Source organism: Heterocephalus glaber, unplaced genomic scaffold (genome assembly GCF_053883595.1).
Source record: "Heterocephalus glaber isolate CG9 unplaced genomic scaffold, H.glaber_assembly_v1.0 deba00001429, whole genome shotgun sequence".
Lineage (NCBI taxonomy): Eukaryota > Metazoa > Chordata > Mammalia > Rodentia > Bathyergidae > Heterocephalus > Heterocephalus glaber.
Window position 1 is genome coordinate 10,227,017 of NW_028258294.1, and position 22,310 is coordinate 10,249,326.

General features: G+C 37.9%; 2 protein-coding genes across 12 annotated transcripts in view; one reads left to right on the plus strand and one right to left on the minus strand.

Annotated features, from left to right (window-relative positions):
- Window positions 1–22,290, minus strand: part of Taf1d (TATA-box binding protein associated factor, RNA polymerase I subunit D) — a 29,929-nt gene extending 7,639 nt beyond the window's left edge. For 2 of the 6 annotated variants that reach the window (XR_015451618.1, XR_015451617.1), the window contains exon 1: window positions 1,610–1,725. The gene's annotated coding sequence lies outside the window, so the exon portion shown is untranslated. Of the gene's footprint in view, window positions 1–1,368; window positions 1,436–1,609; window positions 1,746–22,261 lie in introns of those variants that run through there. The other 4 variants (XR_015451616.1, XR_015451611.1, XR_015451615.1 and 1 more) reach the window with 4 other exon arrangements.
- On the plus strand, window positions 1,756–22,146 carry Bkgd (beta-keto-L-gulonate decarboxylase). 6 transcript variants are annotated; one of them, XM_004838037.4, is made up of 9 exons: window positions 1,756–1,863; window positions 7,579–7,729; window positions 8,470–8,568; window positions 11,497–11,570; window positions 11,738–11,839; window positions 12,553–12,729; window positions 13,774–13,923; window positions 15,892–16,008; window positions 17,110–17,786. In XM_004838037.4, exons 2-9 carry the CDS (start codon window positions 7,672–7,674, stop codon window positions 17,281–17,283), a joined length of 951 nt encoding a protein of 316 aa, XP_004838094.1. In that variant the 5' UTR covers window positions 1,756–1,863; window positions 7,579–7,671; the 3' UTR covers window positions 17,284–17,786. The 6 variants fall into 6 exon arrangements, with proteins under 6 accessions (XP_004838094.1, XP_087068409.1, XP_087068408.1 ...); XM_087212283.1 differs by having other exon boundaries at window positions 1,791–1,863; window positions 16,907–17,594; XM_087212282.1 differs by lacking the exon at window positions 17,110–17,786 and adding an exon at window positions 21,254–22,146 and having other exon boundaries at window positions 1,819–1,863.
- Window positions 22,291–22,310: the final 20 nt, after the last annotated feature.

Consider the following 22,310-nt stretch of genomic DNA (forward strand, 5'->3'; position numbering starts at 1 on the left):
CCTGTCAGAAAAATAATCTTTCAGACTGCATCTCCATCCAATTCTTGGTCTGAACTTAAGACTTACTGCCTCCTTCAGTGTTCCTTCCGGGGTTTCATGTAACTGCATCTCTTTGTCATATTACCTGTCATTATTGGTGGAAACTTAGTAGTTCAGAATTTTGGCATGCATACTGACACTACTTTTGTCTCCATCTTCTTGGTAGAGTATACAGCAGGCAAGAAGACAACAAAAATTTTAGGTTAAAGGTGACTATTAGCCAGGTCCAGTGGTGACATCTGTTATCCCAGCATTCTGGGAGTCTGAGGCAAAAGGATCAAAAAAAAGTTCTAGCCCAGCCAGGGTAAATTAGTGACTTAGCCAGACTCTCTCAAAATTTTTAATAAGGGCTGGAAACAACTCAGTGTAAAAGCCCTGGGTTCAATCCCCACTACTCCAAAATTTAAAAAATAAAAATTACTTTCATTATTTCAACTCTCATGATGTTTCTATTCCTTAAGTGTACCTGAAAACAAGTCATTACAAACCCTAGAATGACAAACTTACAAAATACTTCAAATACAGGAATATGTAAAGCTCACTAAAATCTCAGATTTGTTAAATGTTAACTTCATAGTGTTTTGCTCTCTTAAGTGTAAAGCCCTAAGTGTCATTACATATAAACTGGTCTAAAGTGAAATCCACACCTTGGGCAAGTCAGCTAGATCTCTTGAAGGGACAGGACATGATGGTGCATGCCTGTAATCCCGGCACCCTGGGACGCTGAGGCAGTAAGATTAACTTTGAGCCCTCTTTGGGCGACTGAGACTGTTTCAAAATTTAAAATGGCTGGAGAGGTAGCTCAGTGCAAAGGCCTTGGATTCCATACCCAGTACTACAAAAAATAAATAAGTAAATGGGGATGTAGCTCAGTGGTACAACACTTGCCTAACATGGGCAAGGCCTGAGCTGATCCCCAGTGCGGCGCAAACAAAACTGATATCCAAAAAACACAATAGTACACGCGTAAATTTTTAAAATGACCAAAATACATGTGGCTCAAAAATCCCTCTTTCGATGCCAGCCCGGTGGCGCACGCCTGTAGTCCCAGCATTCAGGAGTTCGAGGCCGGCCTGGACTACATGACGAGACTCTTCACAATAAAAACGAACAAACAAACTCAGAACGTGTTTAGAAGCCCTCCGACTTGGTCGTCGCTTCCCATCCTGGGATTCTGAGATTTAAAGCGGACATGGCCTGTCTCGAGCTAACGCAGACCACTTTGATCTGCCGGAAGCGGAGGTTCCTCAAGTGAGAATATGACGCCAACACCGGACCCCTCACACATGGGCCGCATTACACCATCACAAGTCACTCGTCCAGACTTACGTTTTATCACCCACATCGCTGACAGCACCGGCCGCTCTGCACTTCAATCGCCTGACCCTCGAGCAGGGCCAGAGCAGCCCACAGTCGGGGCTGCCTTCGGCGCACTCGAGCCAGGCACACAGGCCCGCATGACCATGGCCTCTGCCTGCCACTGACTTCCTGCCGAAGCCCAGAGATCTGCCCCCTTCGTCCCACTACCCGTCCCACTCCAGTCCACAACAGCCCCAACACCACCACCTACCTCTCCCAACAGCACCGCAGAAAAGAACGCGCCAGCCTCGCGACCCCGCTAATAGTGGGACAGGAATCTCGCGAGACAACTTCGCCCCGGAGAGAAAACGGGCAAGGGGAGGAGACGCGAGGCGCTAGCGCCTTTAGATCACCGCGGGGGGAGGGGCGAGGCGGTGGGCGGGGCCTAAACTGCTCTACTGGAGGCCGAGAAGTTGACTCAGGGCTGTTTAGGATTGCGGCCTGAGCGCTTCACTTACTGGTCTGGTAAGTGTAACAGTCAAGAACATTTCGGCAAATAAAAATAAATGTTGGGCCAGGTGTGGTAGCGCACGTCTATATAATCTCAGCACTCTGGAGGCTGAGGTAGGGTGATCGCAAATTTGAGCCCAGCCTGAGCAACTTAGACCCTCCCTGTCTTAAGCTCCTTGGGAAGGGCTTGGGTTCAGTCCCCAGTATCGCTAAAAAGAAAGAAAAAAGTGGGGTCAAGTGAACGGAGTTAATGAGAACAGATGATTTTTTTTTCTACGGGTTTCGCGTTTTGCTAAACTGAGGTGTGGTCCTGCCGTGTCTGTCTTTGCCGTCATACATGTCGTCTGTGTTAAAATACTGGGAAAGGCTCGAACATGATCATGATTTCAAAAGTATATAACCTAGGTACTGGAGCCCAGAACTGTCACCGTATGTGTCTGTCTCACTGGATAGCCAGGTTCCTTGTATCCCAAAGAATTGAGCAGAACACACAGAAGCAGTAACAGAGGCCAAGATTTATTAAAGGAAAGTGTATTTTATACACCGGGAGCGAGCCAGTGAGAGAGCTCAAGAGCGAGTTTGACTCAGAGCAGCCCCATCCGTTGGAGGTTTGAGGTTAAAGTACACTTGGAAGAGTTTCGAGTAGAGTTCAGAGGTAGCACTAGAAAGTACACCCTGAAGAACTGCAGCGAGTTCTACCTTTGGTTCCATTTTGTTTTTCTAGCATTTGGGCAGGGATGGGGGTGGTAACTCATTGGACTCCGTCCAATTAATTAAGTCTCCACCCTCACGTGGGGAGGGGGAGATTTTTGAGCCCTCTGGAAGTCAAAACCGCTGTGCTAATGATATAATGACCTTTGGGTTACTCTAAAGCTATTAGAGTGGGTGCTCCTGGGGCCCCTGTCAGAGGTCAAGAAACTGTGATAAGGAGAGGATTTTGAGGGAATGTGGTGAAAGCAAGGTGATGCCCTGCTGGCCTCTGAGAGCCAGAAGACATCCTGTCTGTTGTGAGCCTGAAATCGGTCTCCCAGTCTTCTGCCTCAAATTGCACACTCATATCCCCTCCCCTGCTCAGTCTGATAGCTCAGTTTTATGCTCTTAGTTAAGGGTCTGCCTCCCAGGAGTTGGTTAACCTGTCACCGAAGATACCAGCACGGGATTTTTAACTCCCTAGTTTCCTCTCTTCCTAAATTCTCCCTGCAGTTACCGAGTTAAGGAGGAAACAGCTTAATCTAGTTTAATTTGATTGGCTTTTCCCCTAGGAGGAGTTAAAAAATAAAAAAGAATAAACTGGTTTGATTTTTTTCCATTTTCAGAACTCTTGTATCATATGATACACCAGTAAAGCCGGCTATTCCTAGTTAATGTCATTTTTAGGATTGGATAGACCTTCAAAGTAGTATGTATGGTCTCTTCACTCCAAATAGTGAACAATTCCAGCTATAAAAAATCTCATCCTAGGGCTCAGGGATTTAGCTCAGTGGTTCCGCTGCCTGCCTCACAAGCACAAGGTCCCGAGTTCAATCCCCAGTACCAAAAAAAAAAAAATCTGATCCTGTAGGCAATGTCCACTGCTTTCCATCCACAGTCTATGCAACTACTATAAGCTCCAGGAAAGGTATCTGTGTGTGTCTCATTCCCTGCCTCATTGGGAACAGGCCCCATTATGTAATTTGTAAGGCTTGGGGCAAAATGGAAATGCAGGGCTCTTTGTTCAAAAAAAAGAGGGAAAAGTACCATTAAAGGTACTAAAATGTAAGCTCTTTCTTTTGTGGTACTGCTCTTGTCCAGATATTTTTTTTCTTTTTTGTGACACAGGGTCTCACTGTGTAGCCCAGGCTGGCCTCAAATTTGCAATCCTCCTCCTCCAGCTTCCCGAGTGATGGGATTACAGGCATGTGCCACCACTCTGGGCTCTGTCCTGATACTGTTACATTAGCAGTATCATTCTAAGTACAGAAAAATTAAAACTATTAGTGTAAATGTTACCATTTTTCTTTACATTGTGCAATGCTAGTTTTAAATACAAACGTGAACATTTAACTTGAATGCAGAATCACTGAAATTTCACAATTGTTATTTTATAGTTCATATAAGTATATGTACTTTGTTTTTGTTAAAATGCTTATTAGAAATACTGTACAAAGTTAACTAGCCTGTTTTTATTTTACTTCTTGGTATATGAACATTCTACCAACATTCTGTAGAATCCAGCAATTTTGAGTCTTGGTGGACTCCCATACATGGTGTGTCCACCAGAATTCGAGACTAACAGGGCTTTACAAACACTTGATGTGAATGGGGTGACAAAGCATGGTGGAGGACACACGTACTGCACCTCTCTCCTGTTCATGCTTCATTGTCCCATAGTAGTTCACTTAAAATACAAGTTCAGTCATAAAGTTCTTGGGGTTGGCGTTAGAATGAGACCCTGGGTTCAATCCCAGCACTAGAAAAAAAATTCATGTGAATATGGTGGCCTTGTGCGACTGACTGCACTAGCTGCCACCTATGAAACCAGCCCTGTAAATACTGTTTGCCTCCCTCTGGCTCAAGGCTGACCTCCTGAAGCCACTCTGACTTTATATGAAAATCTTTCTCCTATTACTTGAACTCCACACATCCCAGACATTTAAACATACTACTGCTGCACTGCTTTCTGTGCTGTTGGCCTTTCAGAAGCTCTGCATTTCTAAACCAGTTATTCAGGCTGCAGCCTCCTAGGTTGGATTTCCTTTCCGTGGGGGAGGGTGGGTACTGGGACCAAACTCAGGACCTCTTGCATTGGACTTTTGTTTTTTGGTAGGGAAATAAACTGAACTTTGTTTAGAGAGAGTACAGTATATAAAATTAGGATTAGATTTGAATTTAACTTGAGTCCTTACTCCTATTGTAAGCAGAAATATCTAAAGTGCTTTTATTATATCCTCATAAATATACTATTCATTGTGCAGATTTTGACATGTTCATAAATATATAAGTGCCTGTTTGTCTGATAAAGAATGTAATAAAATGTTAACATTTGGGAAATCTGGGTGAAGCATATACAGTAATTTTTTGTATATAATATTTGTCAATTTGAAATTATTGTAAAAGAAAAAGTTAAAATGTCTTTGTCCTCAGCAATTACAGATTACACAACTCAAAAATGTGTTTAAGATGCTGGAGATTTAGCTCAGGGGCACCGTGCCTGCCTTGCAAGAGCAAGGTCCTGAGTTCAATCCTTGGTACCGCAAAAAACAAAAACAAAAATGTGTTTAAGATAATTGAAGTATAATTAATATATTATTTGGAACCCATTATCTAGTTATTTATATTTAATTTAGGAGACCAGATTATGTATATTAAATAACTAAAGGACAATGAACACTAGTATTTAATGTGGCCTGTCCCCACTACTCTAGACTGAAGCAGGAAGACTGCTTTAGCCTAGGAGTTCCAGTCCAGCCTAGGCAACAGAGGGAGGTTCCATCTCTTAAGAAAAAATATATAAATGTTAAGTCCAAAGTGTACGCAATAGCATGTTTATGGAGGATATGTTGTTTGGAAGTATAAAAACTAGAAATATAGCTAAACATGGTGGCACATGCCTGTAATCCCAGGACTCCGGGAAGCTGAAGCAGAAAGATTGCAATTTCCGGCCCAGCTTGGGCAATTTAGCAAGACACTAAATAAAAATAAAGCCCAGTGTGATGGTACAGGTTTGTAATCCCAGCATGTGGGTGGCTGACTGGGGAAGGAGGTACACAAGTTCTAGCCCAGCACATACTACTTAGCAATCTAATAAGACTGCCTCAAAATTAAAAAAAAAAAAAAATTAAAACAGCAGGAGATGTAGCTCAGTCATCCTCCACCCAAAAAAGAAAAGAAATTCAATTTCTAAGAAAGCTACAAGCCAGGTGTGGTGGTAAACACCTTTTAGCCCAGCACTTGGGAGGCTGAGGCAGGAGGATCACTGTGAGTTTGAGGCCCGCCTGAACTACATAGTGAGATCCTATCTCAGAAAAACAACAAAAGAAACCCCCCCAAAATGACAACAAAACAAACTACAAAGCTGAAAAATTTGTTTTAAACAGTTTTCGGAACTATTTCAGCCAGGCATGGTGGTGCAAAACTGTAATCCCAGCCCTCTGGAGGCTGAGGCAGAAGGATCCTTGCAAGTTCAAGGCCAGTCTGCCCCATAGGCTGCATACCTATAAAGTGAGACCCTATCTCAAAACAAAACAAAATAAACAAAAAAAACAAAACTATTTTAAGTGACTCTGAGGGACCACCTTTCACTTGCTAGGCAAGCATGTTCAAACCAGAGACTCTTCAGATTAATAAAGTGTTCTATTAGCAATTGTGATGACAACTCTGGCAACGCTCCTAAAAACAGAAATGGCCTTGAGTTTCATCTGTATTCCTTGTTGTGATTGGCCTGGAGTGGGCTTCCCTGCCCACTTCTTTTTTCTTTTTACATCTGCCTTCATTTTATTTTATCTCATTCAACTTGCACACCTCATCCCTTGAACACCTGAGGTAAGACACTACTTTCTGTGTATGTTTACCATGAATTACACTTAGCACATATTTTTAAAATTCCAGATTATATATCAAGTTATAATTGGTTCAGTTATCAGAATAATTTTCACTTTAAAACTGCATACCAAGAAAGAATGTTTATTTGTAAGTGGAAGTATACCTTTGAATTCCAGAAGATAATCATTTCCATAGGTTTCCATTTCCATTAGTTATTTAAGTTTCTTTCTGTAAAAGTTTAAGAAGCTTAATTTTTCAGCTTATATGTCAAATATAGAGAAGGGAACATAGGTTATCTATTCCAGAGATTTCTGTATATGTGTTGTTATATATGCATGCATATATATGTATATATAAAACACTATAGAATCCCATACTGTTTTCTGCAACCATTTTGATGCTTACTCATAATCCTTAGTAAATGCCTTTTTTTTTCCATTAACTTTATTGGTACATTTTAGGTATACAGTACAGTACATTCATCTTTGAGATCTTGTACCTTTACATGATGTATCTTGGTTTTTGGTTTTTTTTTCTTTAATTTTATTGGTACATTTTAGGTATACAATATAATTACATTCATCATTGGAAATTTGCACCTTTATATAATCTCTCTTGGTTCTTATTTTTTCCCCATTCCCCTGCCCTCCCTTCACCCCCTCCACCCTTCCCTATTTACAAAGACTTTGTTTCCATTTTTTTACTTTTCTCGTATTTTTTCTTTTCCCTTCAGTAAGTCCCTTTTATTTCAGGACCAACCATTAGAAAATTACAGTTTCAATCTAGATAGGTGCCCTCTTGGCTTGGTGTCTCCTCGTTTCAGTCTATTTTATTTTATTTTTTTAACTTATTTATTTATTTTTTTTCCCAGTTCCAGGGATCAAACTCAGGACCGTGCCCTTGCAAGGCAGGCGCGGTGACACTAAGCTAAATCCCTGACCCTCAGTCTATTTTAAATGTCAACCATTTAACAGTATTGGACTGGAAGTATAGCTTAGGGATAGAGTGTTTGCCAAGCATACATGAGACCCTGGATTGGATCCCTAGCACCATGAAAAGAAGAAAAGAACAGTATTAAAAGAGGTCTTTTGCCAGTTGCATACTTGGAATACTAAATGCTAAAGCTGGGGTTGCTTTTCTGTGAGGATAAAAAAATCTAATTGCCCTTTGCTCTCTTTATACAACTGAACTCTTAATGCTCACTTCCAGAACAGCAGCTGTTCATGCCTGATGTACTTTGAACTCTTGTGATAATTAACCAAGAATAGTTTTACTTGTGTAACCTCCCACCTAAAGAAGACAATGATGGCTTGTGCTGAGTTTTCTTTTCATGTGCCAAGTCTACAGGAGCTTGCTGAAGGTAAAAACAATATTAACTTTGGATTTTTAAGAACTATTCTGAAGAAAAAATTAAGATTCTAAAATATATATGTACCTTCTTGGCTTAAAATCCAGAAAATCTTTTCAAGAATTTGGTCCCTTTGTAATTGGTGAAAAGTAGGTTTTGCTATATTTTCACATACTGAATCTTAATTATATATATATTCATAACTCATTCAAGATGGGAAATTTCCCATTCAATTTAGTTTTTGTTCTTAGTAAATAAAAGATCTGGTATGGACTATCTGATAACTTCATATTTTCAGAGTCTCATTATAAAAGACTAAACTAAAAGGTGACACTACTATCAAAACTCTTATAAGAACTTTTTTCTTATAAATAAATGTTCAAATGAGAAGGAGAACAAGGAAGGGAGCAGGGGGAAAGGAAGAAAGGGGAAAAAAAGAATAGGAAAAAATGGAAACAAGGCTTCTGAAGTGGGGTGGGAGAGAGAGGAGGGGAATGGGGAAAAAAAGAAGCAAGATATATTACCTACAGGTACAAATTCGCTATGATGAATATTATCATTATGTATATCTTAAATGTATTAATAAATGTTTTGCTTCCAAAATAAATAAATAAGCAACAACCCAGCATTCTCCATTTTTTTTAATATATAAATTTAGGTTCAGAGTGTGACATAGAAAATTTGAAGGAAGATGTGATATGTGGTGGCCAATTTTTACCTAAAATTAATAGCCCTTTTCATGTCTTTATTAGTTATGCAGAAGGGGCTAAAAGATAACTTTGCTGAAGTCCAAGTCTCTGTAGTTGACTGTCCTGATTTGACTAAGGAACCATTTACCTTTCCTGTAAAAGGTAAGTCGTATTTTAAAAATATCCTTTTGGTTTTCAGTCATAATCTTTTTCTGAAGGCAGAAATATTTTTATCTACAAATAAATATTATCACAACTTTTCAGCCAAATTTTGCTTAATTTCCATGCTCATGCTCATTGTTTTCTGATGTTGGTCACATTTCATTTTATACCTTTGTGGTAAAAGACTGTGTTTTATTTACGTTTGTAAACATCACTGCTTATATAATATTCAGTGCACTAGAATTTTGATATCACATGAGTTTTTATGAGTTTTGTTTTTAATTGCTGAAGAGATGAGACATGAGAACTTCATTTATTCAAGATCAGAAAGTATCTTAAAAGCTTTGTATTTCCCAGCACTCCAGAGAATGAGGCAGGAGGATTGCTGTGAGGCCAGCCTGCATTACACAGTGAGTTCAAGGCCAGCCTGAACACTACATAGTAAGACCCTGTCTCAAAAAAACAAAACAAGAAAAGGCTGTATTTGACTCATCTATTAAATATTTATAACCCTTCAACAAATCTACAGAGTGATCATTCTCTGTTTCATGTGAGAAAGGAAAGAAATTAATATTGGTTGAGTCAGATAATTTGTCAGTGTAATGGATATCTATATTTGATGTCTTAATTTTTACAATACCACTGCAGGGTGAATACTAGCTCCAAACTACAGATGAGAAAACTGAAGCTGAGAGAAGCTAAGTAAACTCGGTGTGAATCATAATCAGATTAAAAAACAGGGCTATCTGGTCTAGAAGTCTTTCCCTTTAATACCCTACTGTTGTGAGGAATTAGATAGACATATCATTCTTTTATTATGTAATTGACATCTTTGTTAAAAAGTAGTTTGCCATGGAAGAATTCCTGATCTCTGATTTCTGTTTCTGACATAAACTTTGCATTATCCTGAGTAAACCACTCAATGTATCTCAGCCTCAGACACATTAAAATAGGGAGATTTCACTGAATGTTCTTTGGGGGTCTTTCTGGCTTAAACAGTCTTTGGTTATAAGTGTACTTACTTTTATAGAAGGTTTGTGTATGGGTGGCAATTTCTGTTAGCATCGTGAGATCATTTAAAATAATACATTTTTATAGCCATGGTTCCTCTGAATATAAGTAATATATTCTACTTGCTAATTAAAATAAACTAAAAATCAGGAAATATAGTACTAAGAAGAAATCTTAATTCTGTTATCCAAAAGGTTACACTGAAAAAGTCTTCTGGTCACTAATTTGTATGACTTGAAATTGCAGTACTGGAAGTCAGATATATATGTATATGTGTATGTATGAGCTTTCATAAGCAAAGGCAATTACTACATGAACTGATCTTGCTAAGGTCACTAGTGACCTTTGTATGTTATTTAGTGTTGTTTTATTGGTCTATATATTTCATACTATTTGGCCATTGTTGCCTAACATTCTTCTTTTGGTTCTTTGGCCTTCACCTTTGGATTTTTTTGCTGCTTCTTGCTTGGTTCCTACCACCTTTGTCATTTTTCCTGGCTGCTTTCTCTTTCTGGCAGTCTCTTAAATATTGAAAATCCAGAATTTTTTTGAAGTCTATTCTTATTTTGTATAATCCTTCTGGGTTTTTTTCAGGTACTTTTGAGATTTAATTACTACCTGGATACAACAGCTTTGAAATGTTTGTCTCACCTAGTTCTCTTTTTCTTAGCTATATATATCTGTATTTTCAGCTGCCTGTTGGACATCTCCACCTATATATGCTAAAGACAATTTGAAGTCCATATGTCTAAAATTTCACTCATTACTTCACTATAGTTAACTATTCTTTCTTTGTTCTTTTGTGAATTTCCTCTTCTCCACCTCTACACTCACCATTATAAACTATTATTTATTTTTCCATAGTCTTTTATAAAAGTCCCCTAATGATTTCTCTAGACTTCAACATCACTATCACTTATGAGAAAGAATCTTATCTATGAGTAATTTCTGCTAGTTCTATGGAAAACACTTCCTAAATTCCCAGATAAAAAATGGTCTTATCAGAATTTTGTACATTGATACTCTTCTTAGCTTGAGTACAGCAATTATATCTGCTTTACTTTATAATAAGTTAGCATGAAACTTATAAGACTTTTACGTGTGTGTGTGTGTGTGTGTGTGTGTGTGTGTGTGTGTGTTACTGGAGATTGAACCTGGGCCTCATGTATTTATTGCTTTACCACTGAGCTATATCCCCAGCCCTAAGACTACTTTTTCTCAAATAAAAGAAAATGACTGCTCTTCATTTTAAAAGAAGTGCCTTTTCCCAAACTACATCTTGTTATACCAAGATAATTAGGTAAGTAGAAGACCTGAGGTATAGTTCGGTGATAGAGAATATTCTTAGTAGGCTCAACACCCCAGGTTCAAGCCTCAGTACCTGTCCCCCAGAAGTAGAAAGTAGCATCTAGGGTTATCTCTAATCTAAGGTTATCTCTAATTACATGTCATTTATATAAATGCTCTTGGAAATAAGCAGCTTCCAAGATTTCCCAGTATGGATCTAAAGAACATATATTCTACCAGAGCAAAATATTTTAAATTATGAAACAATTTTAGAAGAAAAAGGCCAGCACTCCTCCCAAAAAAATAGATTTTAAAGAATTAAAATATTGCAACTAATTCCACATATCTTATCCAGTCGAGTATTTGGTGCCAATTCTAGCTTGTGCTCTATTTGCAAAATCCAGTTGTGTTTCTTGCTACCAACTATATCAAGCCATGCTAGGTTATGATGACATTGGAGACACAGATAGGTAGTTAAAAGAGGACAGAAGTACTAGCTACTTATATCTTCCAGCTCTTGCTGTTTAAACATTTTGAGGATGGAGGTTATATACTCTTAAATTAGTGTCTTCTGGTATTTTATATTTATTTTATGTTTGCTTATTTTTAAGATGGCTTGTGTTTTTTTAGGCATCTGTGGGAAAACTAGAATTGCAGAAGTAGGAGGTGTGCCTTACTTAATGCCTCTTGTAAACAATAAAAAAGTAAGTATATTTTTATTCTTCACATTCACATGAAGATTGTTCCTCTTTATTGTTAGAAGATTCATTAGTCAATGTGCCAGGCAGGAGGGTGCTAATGGACTCAGCAATGAAAAGTAAACCAGAAAATTTGTGTAAGCTGTGATTTAAATATTTTTTTCCCTTTATAGGTTTATGATCTGAATAAGATTGCAAAAGAAATCAAGCTGCCTGGAGCTTTTATTCTTGGAGCAGGGGCAGGCCCATTTCAGACTCTTGGGTTCAATTCTGAGGTCTAGTATATATACATAATTATCCATTTTATTGATTTGTCATTTGCTTTTCCTTTTTCCTTTTACTATTTCAGAAAGCATACTTTCTGAGTGAACTATAAATGCTTGATGATGTCATATCTCCCTACACATTTGACACATATCTGGACTGTAGTACATGCTCCAGTTGGTCCAACTCCAATGGAGCACTAATGTTTAATTTCAGATTTTCTCAGGGGATTACGTTCAGCCTTGGTTGGATTGAGAGCCTTGGATATTCTGCTGAAGGTCTTGGAGTGTAAAAGGAGTTTTATTCTTATATATCATACCTTCCTCACTTCTCTGTAAATCTTTGCTTTTGGTATGAAAGAAGCTTGAATTAGAAGATGAATGGAGTAATGATCCAATCTAGAATGCAAGCCAAATAGTAGGAAACTATCGTAGTAATATGATGGTTATTTATAGCAGTTAATACCTATTATCAGTATATTTCATACACATGCTGTAGCACATGTGATATATACTAAATAGTAGCATATTAGTATTAACATATATGAAAATATATACATTTCATGATACTCAATATTGTATTAGTAATAGTAATATTACTATATATGAATACATACTTATATGAAATACTTAAAATGTTTTAAACTGAGATAAAATTTTGTTATATTATTCAAAATGGTGTCTTCATAGAGATATTAAGATTAATTACCTTCTCTTGTTTTCAGTTTATGCCAGTTATTCAAACAGAAAGTGAATACAGTCCTCCTGTGAACAGCAGTTACTTTGCCTATATTAACCCTGCAGACGGAGGGTGCCTACTACAGAAATATAGTGAGAAACATCATGATTTTGGATGTGCACTACTGGCTAATCTTTTTGCCAGTGAGGGCCAACCTGGGAAGGTAATTTGTCCATAAAAACATAATGTTCTTTAAATGTTCCCAGATAGCTAAAAATTTGAATTTTTTATGCTAAATGGGGTCTTCCTAAGAAAATTAGAGCTACCAAAATCATAGCTCTTTATATAACACAGTTACACAAGAATCAGGATAATATAGGCAACATGAAAGTCTTATTTAAAACTGAAGAATAATACTTAGTAAGTAATGTTTTTCTGAGTAAATGAAAAGTAATAGAGCTGGGCGTGGTGGTGCATGCCTGTAATCCCAGCACTTGGGAGGCTGAGGCAGGAGGATCACTACAAGTTCGAGGCCAGCCTGGGCTACATAGTAAGTTCAGGGCCAGCCTGACCTACAAAGAGAGACCTTGTTTCAAAAAAGCAAAAAAAAAGAAAAGAAAAAAGTAACAATATTAATTTGGTGTTAAAAGAACTATGAGGCTACAGTAAATGCCACCTATAGGTAGTACTTAAGTAATTTGCTCATTTCTGACCAATCACACATTGTGCTGGATAGAAATGGTGATAGCAAAAACTTATACCAAGCAAAATATACAGAAAATTAATATCTTCATATTTTTTCTTTTTAGGACACAAAAAGATTTTAGTGTTAGCATTTGTGAGGATTCCCAGATTTTCTAAGTAGAAATAGCCACTTCAGCTAATTGAGAAATGAAGTAGAAAAGTACTACTAAATACCTAAGAGAGAAAACTTAGTTTTACAGGAAGTGAGAAAATAGAATCATTTCTCCTCATCTCCATTTAGCAGAGGTTAATTCTTTTTAGCCAGGGAATTCTCAGCCTTTTCTACTTTGACATATATACTTAAGAGTCTCTAGAGTTCAGTGTAAGACTCAGTTCAGGAAAGCATAAATAAGATTTATTATTAAAGGTATACATAATTGATATATTTTTGTATACAGATACATCAATTCAGATCTGGGTATGCTAAGTAAACGAGAATATTCATGGAATTGTTACATTTCGGCAGTGTTTACATAAAATTTTACAGCTTACTAAATGGTATGCATATTTATGTTCTCTATAGGTCATTGAGGTAAAAGCCAAAAGAAGAACTGGACAACTTAACTTTGTGACTTGTATGAGACAGGCTCTGGGAACTCATTATGGAAATAAGCCTGTAGGGATGGGAGGTACTTTCATAGTTCAGAAGGGAAAAGTAAAGGCTCACATCATGGTAAGTTCTTGCATGTGTCAGTGTTGTTGTGCATATGGTTACATTCTTAGGATTTTAAGTATGTTGAGAATTCTACCTTTAAAGAAACCCTGAATAAATCTTTTGCTAGGAGTGTATTAAATTTTAAATGGCAAACTATAATGTAAATCATAATGTGAGATGTCATGGAGAGTTCTCTTTTGTTTGCTTGAGTTTCCTTTTTTTGAGACAGGATCTCATTATGTAATCCAAGCTAACATGGACCTCATTGTGTAGCTCAGGGAACTTTCTTTTCAATGTACTTATTTTTTTTTTGGTACCAGGAATTGAACTGACATTTTTGCACTTGCAAGGCAGGCAGTGGAACCACTGAGCTAAATCCCCAGCCCTTCAATGTACTTATTTTAAGACCAAGATTAATTCAAGTATAAGCCTTAAAAACTGTTTATTATTTTCATTACCAGAATCCCAAACTCAATACATAACAGACTTTGCAACTAAGATGGTTGTGATATAGGGAAAAGAAATTGCATTATGAAAATTATAATCTTATGGTTCTGTGTACGGTGCCAAGCACCTGTAGTCCCAACGGGTGAGGCAGGAGGATCACTTACGCCCAGGACTTTGACATCAACCTGAGCAACATGTCTCAAAAAAAAAAAAAATGTGTTACAAGTATGGAATACCATATGAAGCCAGGTTTAGGCATTCAAGACCTTTTTGTTTCACAATTTTTAGTAGCTGAATAAATGAAGTGTAAAAATAACTACAACAATTTTCTTTTTTTCCCTTTTTTTTTGGAGACAGGGTCTTGATATGTAGTTCAGGCTGGCCTTGAAATCGCAGTGATCTTCATGCCTCAGCTTCCTAAGTTCTAGGATTACAGACGTGCATCACTACACCTGACTCCTAGCACCATTAAAAGTTGTCCCTTTTACTTGCTGAATGGTGTCGACACTCTGAAAATAATTTCATCCTATAGGCAAGGGCTTTTATCTGGCTTCTATATTCTATTCCATTGGTCTGGATGTCTGTCATTACACGAGTAATGAGTGGTACTATTTTATTACTGTAGCTTTGTAGGAAGTTTCAAAGTTAAGAAGTATGAGATCTCTGACTTTTTCAAGTTTATTTTGAAAATTTCAGTGTCCATATATTCTATATAAATTTTAGGATGGAGTTTTCTGTGAAAGTCATTAAGATTTTAGTAGGGCTTAAACTGAACCTTTTCTTTCCCTAGTGCTTGGGACTGAAACAAGGGCCCTGCATATTATAGGCAATTGGCAGGTGCTATACTACCGAGCTGCACCCTCAGCTCCACAGTGAATCTTTAGATAGCTTTGAGTAATACTGATATTTTAATATTGAGTCATCCAATCCCTAAAGATGAGGTAAGATGTCTTTCCACTTACTGGAGTCTTTTTCTTTCAGCGATGTTTTGTAGTTTTCAGTGTATGTCTTTTACTTGCCTGGTTAGGATTAATTCCAAAGTATTTTGTTCTCTTTTTGAAGCTTGTATTCAATCATAGTGCTTTATTTAAGTGGTAGACTGCTTGTTTGCCTAGTATACATGAGGTCCTGGGTTTTATCTGATGCATCGCAAAAAATATTTTTTTTAAAGATTAGAATGTGGAAATATACATAGGAAAATTGAGAATCTATGAAAAATAAGAGGGGGGCTGAGGCTATATTTCAGTAGAAGAGCATTTGCCTTCCACATGCAAGGCCTTAGGTGTAATGCCCCAACACAGCAAAAAAGGCAAAACAAAAAAAGAATAAAGAAAAACATAGTAATTCATTTATTCATTCCTAAGCTTTAATTTATACACAGTGATTGGCTTTTTGAAAACTAGGTTATATTATTTAACTTATGCCAAAAATAATAGAATGTTTAAGAAAATTTCAAATTTTAAACTTAATGAAAATATTTTTAAATTTTTAAGTTCTCAATAATATTCAGTATGCTTGTTTAACCATCTTTCATTATAGCCCACAGAATTTTCCTCTTGTCCACTGAACTCTGATGAAGAGGTAAATAAATGGTTGCATTTTTATGAGATGAAGGCACCTCTGGTTTGTCTACCAGTTTTTGTTTCCAGAGACCCAGTAAGTCTTATTCATTTATATTATTGTATACTACAATGATAAAGCTTGATTTTTAGGATATTGTTAGAACTAGGTACTTTTTGTAGTGGTCTCATTTAAGAACTAGGATAGTCTATAGAATTATCTTGAAAGATAAGGAAGTAGGTGACTTATACCCTATGAGCGAGGCAGAGCAGATTTTACCTTTTAGTATATGAAGGCACAAGCATTTTCAGTAACACTCAAAGGCACACTATTAAGGTAGAATCAGGGCCGGGGAATTTAGCTCAGTGGTTCCGCTTCCTTCCCTGCAAGCACAAGGACCTGAGTTCAATCCCTGGTACCAAGGAAAAAAAAAGGAGAATCACACCTAGGATTCAGATCTCCTATCATTTTATTTGGTGTTCATCATATTCTAGTACTGTACACAGGAAAAAAATTAATATAGATAAATTCAAAGCAAATATCCACCCCAACATGGACTAGTTGTGTATTTTGATCCAGTGATCACATATCTAGGATTTTATCTTTAAATATATGCATAACTGGGGCCAGGGATTTAGCTTAGTGGTTCCACCGCCTGCCTCACAAGCATAAGGTCCCCAGTACCAAAAAAAAATGCATAATCTTGTAAAAAGAAAAAGTTAAAAGATTATGAATGACAACACTGTAACAGCAGAAATGGAAATAATATAAATGTTCGTTAAGAAATTACATACATACAATGGGATACCATGTAGGTATAAAAGAATGCAGAAGCTCTTTTATGATCTGATAAACAAAGATGTCAAAGGTTTAAGCTTAAAAAAAAAAACTATAGAACCGGGTGCAGAGTGCTACAATTTGAATAAAAAAAAGTAAAAGTAAATATTTCTGGAAAGATATATAAGAAACTGCTTACATATGTTGTCTGTAACAGGGAAAGGAAATGAGTGGTGAAGGCAAGTGAGAAGATACTTTTTACTGAATATATCCTTTTATACACTTGGATTTTTAGAATCATGTCAATTTGTTGTCTGTTTAAAAAATAAAATTTTTGTAACTAATTCCTCCTTATCCTTTAAACAAAAACTAATCAAAATAATTTCAGTACATACCAATACTACTTGTCTGTTGTCCTAGGGGTTTGATTTACGACTGGAACACACTCACTTTTTTAGTCATCATGGAGAAGGTGGACACTACCATTATGACACTACTCCAGATACAGTGGAGTATCTCGGATACTTTTCACCTGCAGAGTTTCTCTATCGCATTGATCAACCAAAAGAGACCCATGGCTTTGGGAGAGATTAAATCAGTTGATGCTTGTTTAGAAAAAGAAATAATTAAGGTTAAATAACTATAACTCATTAATTGATACTAATATAAAATCTAAACTGGGTGTGGTGGTACACACCTGTAATCTCAGCACTAAGGGGCTGAGGCAGGAAGATCACTGTGAGTTTGAGGCCAGCCTGGGCTACATAAGTAAGACCCTGTCTCAAACGAATCAAAAAAAATCTAACAAAAATTACAACTTAAATTTTTCTTTTTGGCTTTCAAATATATTTGACAGATCTTTCTGAAAGAGATTACTGGGAACACAAATAAATAACTGATATGTTCATTGTCCTTTTTTTTACATACCCTTATTGAACCAACTTCATTTTCAAAAAATTCTATAGTAGCAGCAAATCTATTGTGTTTTTACCTCAAATATTAACATGATCAAGAATCACCAAATTATTTCTACTACCTGGTAATAACAATTTACATTTGTATAATAATATATTAAAATTTTCAAGTTAGCCTCACAACTGCTAAGTGAATTATTTCTGGCATATGAAAAAAATCAGTGTTTAAAGTCAGGCACAGTGGCATGAGTGTGGTCCCAGCACTTCAGAGTCTGAGGTGGTGTCTTGTCAGCAGTTAAGTCTGGGGAGGTTCACTTGATATTTGAACAGCCTGAAGAAGAGATGCAGAGCTGTGGGCTGGTTAAACATCTTTTATTTAACTGCTTAGCCATAGTCCCTCTGTTGAGCTGCTCTATTGGCCCCCAGCTACTGTACATTCACAGCAGTCCTCAGTCCTCTAGCCAGCCCATTCTCAACAGCAGTCCTTGGCCGCTTGGAACCCTCTCTCACAGCAGTCCTCAGCTGCTTAGTCTACATATATTCCAAAATACACAAAGGTGACCATGCCCAGTAACAACCTTGGTTATGTGAATTATTTACACCAGCCAGCACTGACTTTAGTTACAGAAGTTATTTACATCAGGGTATGAGGAGACATGCCTGCGCTGGAACCACTGACCCACTGTCTCTCAGATTCCCCTCTCTTCACAGCCTGAATCAAAGTACTGCCATCTTTCACATTCATGTTTCCCTACAGATGGTAGGTTCTTTTGAATCTAGGAGTTTAAGACCAGCCTAGGTAACACAGTGAGACGTCTCAAATGAAGTAAAAAAGAAAAAGATAAAGAAAAATCAGTGTTAAATGCTGCTAGTTGCTGGATCTTTATACTGATTTTTTAAAATTCATTCTAGAAAACTGTATACTTTTTTTACAAAACAATATAGGCAAGCCCATCAACCCTTTGGTGGGGTAAATCATTTTTCACAGTTTGCAGTTTGCCTTTCACAAACATTAGCAACAAGTTGGTTAGCCATGAGTCTTCCCTTGTTTTGACTGCCATTTGGAAGCAGTTTGTACCTTGTTGGTTATTTGCAAGAATAGAAGAAAAAAGAAACAGCATCAAATTAATGAGTTGCATTGGTGATGTACCCCTATATTTTTAGCTACTTGAAAGGCTGAGGCAGGCAGATCACTTGAGCCCAGGAATTTGAAACCAGTCTGGGAAACATGGTGAGACCCTAGCTCAAAATAAAAAACAAGAGCTGAGGATGCGGCTCAGTGATAGAGTTCAATCCCGAGTATGTCAAGAAAAAAAAAGGCCAGGCATGGTGGTTCGCATCCAGCACTCTTGGAGTCTGAAGTAAGACTGATATAGCTCAGTACAAAGTCCCTAGGTTCAATCTCCAGTATTGTAAAAAAAAATTGAAACAAAAACTGATGTGAGGCTATTACTGAACATGACCACTGTGCTTCATGAAATATAAAATTATACTATGATATGATTATAATGGTTAAGAGTTTTCTTGATGTTCTACAATAAGCATTAGCTGAAAACCAACTCTCTAATGTAGCTAATGCCAATAAGGTACAAATTTAGGATTTCTTTTACTGAACATATAATCTTCAAATAATTTTATGGTTTTTTTAATACTGAGAATTGAACCCAGGGCCTCACACATACTAGCCAAGTGTTTTGCTACTTAGCTACACCCCAAGACTCCCCATAATTTTTTTTTTTTGAGACAGGGTTTCACTAAATTGTCCAAGTTGGCCTCAAACTTGCTATCCTTCTACCTCCGCCTTCTGAGCAGCTACAATTACAGGCATGAGCCATCATGCCTAACCAAATAATTTTTTTATTATTTACCATAGATGTTAGCTATAACATGTCTTGTGAAAACTGGGTACAGTGATACACACCAGGAGATAGGCAGGAGGATCACAAGATTGAGGTTAGCTTGGGCAACTTAATCAAAATAAAATATGAAAAGTGCCAATATTGCCCCCGCAAAATTGAAAAATTTTAAAAAGCCCTATCTTTTAGAGTATAAATCTGTTTTTCTTAAAGCAGATTTTTGTTGTTGTTTTTCCTATGTTGGGATTCCATCATGTTCCTCAGATCCTTTATTTTTTTATCTGTGTCCTCTCTAGATTTATTAATCATGTCTTGCACCATGAGCAAAATCTTTGCTGTTATCTGAGTAATTATTTCTGATTTCATTTTTCCCTCTTTTGTTGCCAGTTCAGAGAGTCCAGGCGGTTGAGTATCAGATTGTTCCATCTCGTTTCCCTTTGGGGTTGCTGTAGGTGATCCAGAAGTCTGTTTTTGAGGCTTGTTTACATGTCTTCTCATTTCCACAGTGCGGGGCAGGCGGGGGGGGGGGGTGTGCTTCTGGTGCCCAAGCAGCTCACCTTCTCTGCCCTAGGAGCTTGGGATGGCAGCGGGGGAGCTTCCTTCCAGGTGCTGGGACCAGCTCAGCTTCTCTGCCCTAGGAGCTTGGGATGGCAGCAGGGGAGCTGTTGTTGTTTTTGAGATAGAGTCTCACTGTGTAGTTCAGGCTGGCCTTGAACTCATGGTGATCCTCCTGCCTCAGCCCCCCAAGTGCTGGGATTACAGGCATGCATCGCTACCCCTGGCCACTATTGTTTCTCTTTATGTCCAAATAATAATATTAGTATTATTTTAATATGTATGTATTGAGCACTTGCCCTACCCTCTAGAATGTAAACTTCATAAAAACAAGATGTTTGTTCATCACTGTAGCACTAGTGCCTTTAACAGTGTTAGTCAAAGTAGGCACTCAATAAATATTTGAATGAATGAGTAGGTGGATGTTTACACCAGACACTTCGCTGGATGCTGGGGACCTGTCTAGTAAGTGCTATGTAGAGAAATAAAGAAGGGGCAGACTGTAAAGGAGGAGGCTCCATTACACCACTGACACAAGATGGGTTCTCTGCATTAATTTAGTTCTATATCAAGACTGATGAAGTCATCCCCGAAAGGGTTTATTCCTCATAATGAAGCCTTTTGGGGAAGAGCAGGGAAGCTCCTAAGCAAGTCCAAAAATGACTTCAGAGAACAGGGAAAGGAGATAAGTTTTGAGGATTTTGGTGATTGGGGGTAGGACCAGGGTGATAAGGTTTGAATTTCCCATAAGTGAAGAGCACTTAGGCCAAGCATGGTGGCACATTCCTGTAATACTAACTACTTGGGAGACTGAAGCAGCAGGATCACAATTTGAAGCCACCCTGGGCAACTTAGTGAGACCCTAAGGCAATGCTGGCGAACCTATGGCCCACATGCCACAGCCAGCTGTTATCACTAAAGCTCTAAAAGGTTTCCCATCACTGCCCTAAGGGCTGGGAATATAATTAAGTGCTCCCTGGGTTCAGTCCTCAGTACTGCAAAGAAAGCAAGAGCACCCAGGTTATTTTAGCTTGGCAAAATGTAGGGCCAAAGGGAAAGGAGGGGTTATGGTATAAAAACTGTCAGCAAACAAACAACAACAAAAAAAGGAAATAACTCTTTAGTTAGACATTTTACAAACGGGGATCAGAGAAAACCTCTATTATACATTTGAGCAAAGACCTGAAAGAGATGAGGGAGAAAAACCATGAAATTTATTTGATAAACGTTTTTTTCTAGCGGACTCACCGGCCCAGTAGCAAAAGAAGACTTGGTATGTTCAACAAATTGCAAGGAGACAAAATAGGATCACCTGACTATGCAGTTAACATTCCAGTACATGCAACAACAACAACAAAGGCTGTCTATATACTTATATATAACCTTTCTGGAAAAAGACTAAAACTTTAAAATTTAAAGGAATGCTGGGCCGGGGGCTCAGTGGTGCCGCATTTGCCTGGCAAGCACAAGGTCCTGAGTTCGATCCTCCATGGGGGCCAGGGGGATCCTAAATACTGTAATTATATTCATGACAGTACTCTCATAGAAGTATCAACCTTTGGGCTGGGGATTTAGCTCAATGCTGTCACTGCCTCGCAAGCCCAAGGTCCCAAGTTCGATCCCCGGCACCAAAAAAAGAGTATCAACCTTTTTCAAGTCTATAAATTTAATTCAATGTCAGTCTAATCCCAGTAGGTCTTCTTATAGGACCTTACCAGATATTCCCAGAATATATAAGCTAACAAAGGGCAAAGACAAAAATAATTTTGAAGTCAAGGTCAGGGGGATTTAGTATATACATAACAAAACTTACAAGATGGTGTGGGTTTTTTTGTGGTACCAGGGACCGAACTCGGGTCCTTGAGCCTGCGAAGCGGCGGCGAAACCACTGAGCTAAATCCCCGGGCCCTGTGGGTTTTATCATTATGGAGAACGAAGTCAAAGAACAGAAAACCAAGGCCAGAAAAGATCCTTGTATAGCCAGACTTCGCTTTTTTTTCACGGAAGAGTCACTGCAGATCGATGAGGAAATGAAAATGTTCAGTACCCAAATAGTGCTGACACAACTATTTATATGGAAAAATAAAATTGGACTGTGTTCAATACCAAATAAAGACCTAAATGAATGTTAACATTTCTTCGACCTTCCTAAGCCTTCTTTTCTCCATCATGTGCAAACCAATAACACTTAAGACACAGACAGACACAATCCAAGAGCCTCCCCACAAGCCCGGAACCTCTCCCTACCTGCGTGGGACCCACCGGAAACGCTCCCCGGCGGCCCACAGCGCCTGCG

Bases quoted from the DNA above. Each gene is read 5' to 3' on its own strand.
- Bkgd (XM_004838037.4), top strand. From the start codon at position 7,672: ATGATGGCTTGTGCTGAGTTTTCTTTTCATGTGCCAAGTCTACAGGAG. The intron at 11,571-11,737 runs GTAAGTATATTT...TTCCCTTTATAG, and splicing joins CTCTTGTAAACAATAAAAAA to GTTTATGATCTGAATAAGAT. The intron at 16,009-17,109 runs GTAAGTCTTATT...CTGTTGTCCTAG, and splicing joins TTTTTGTTTCCAGAGACCCA to GGGTTTGATTTACGACTGGA.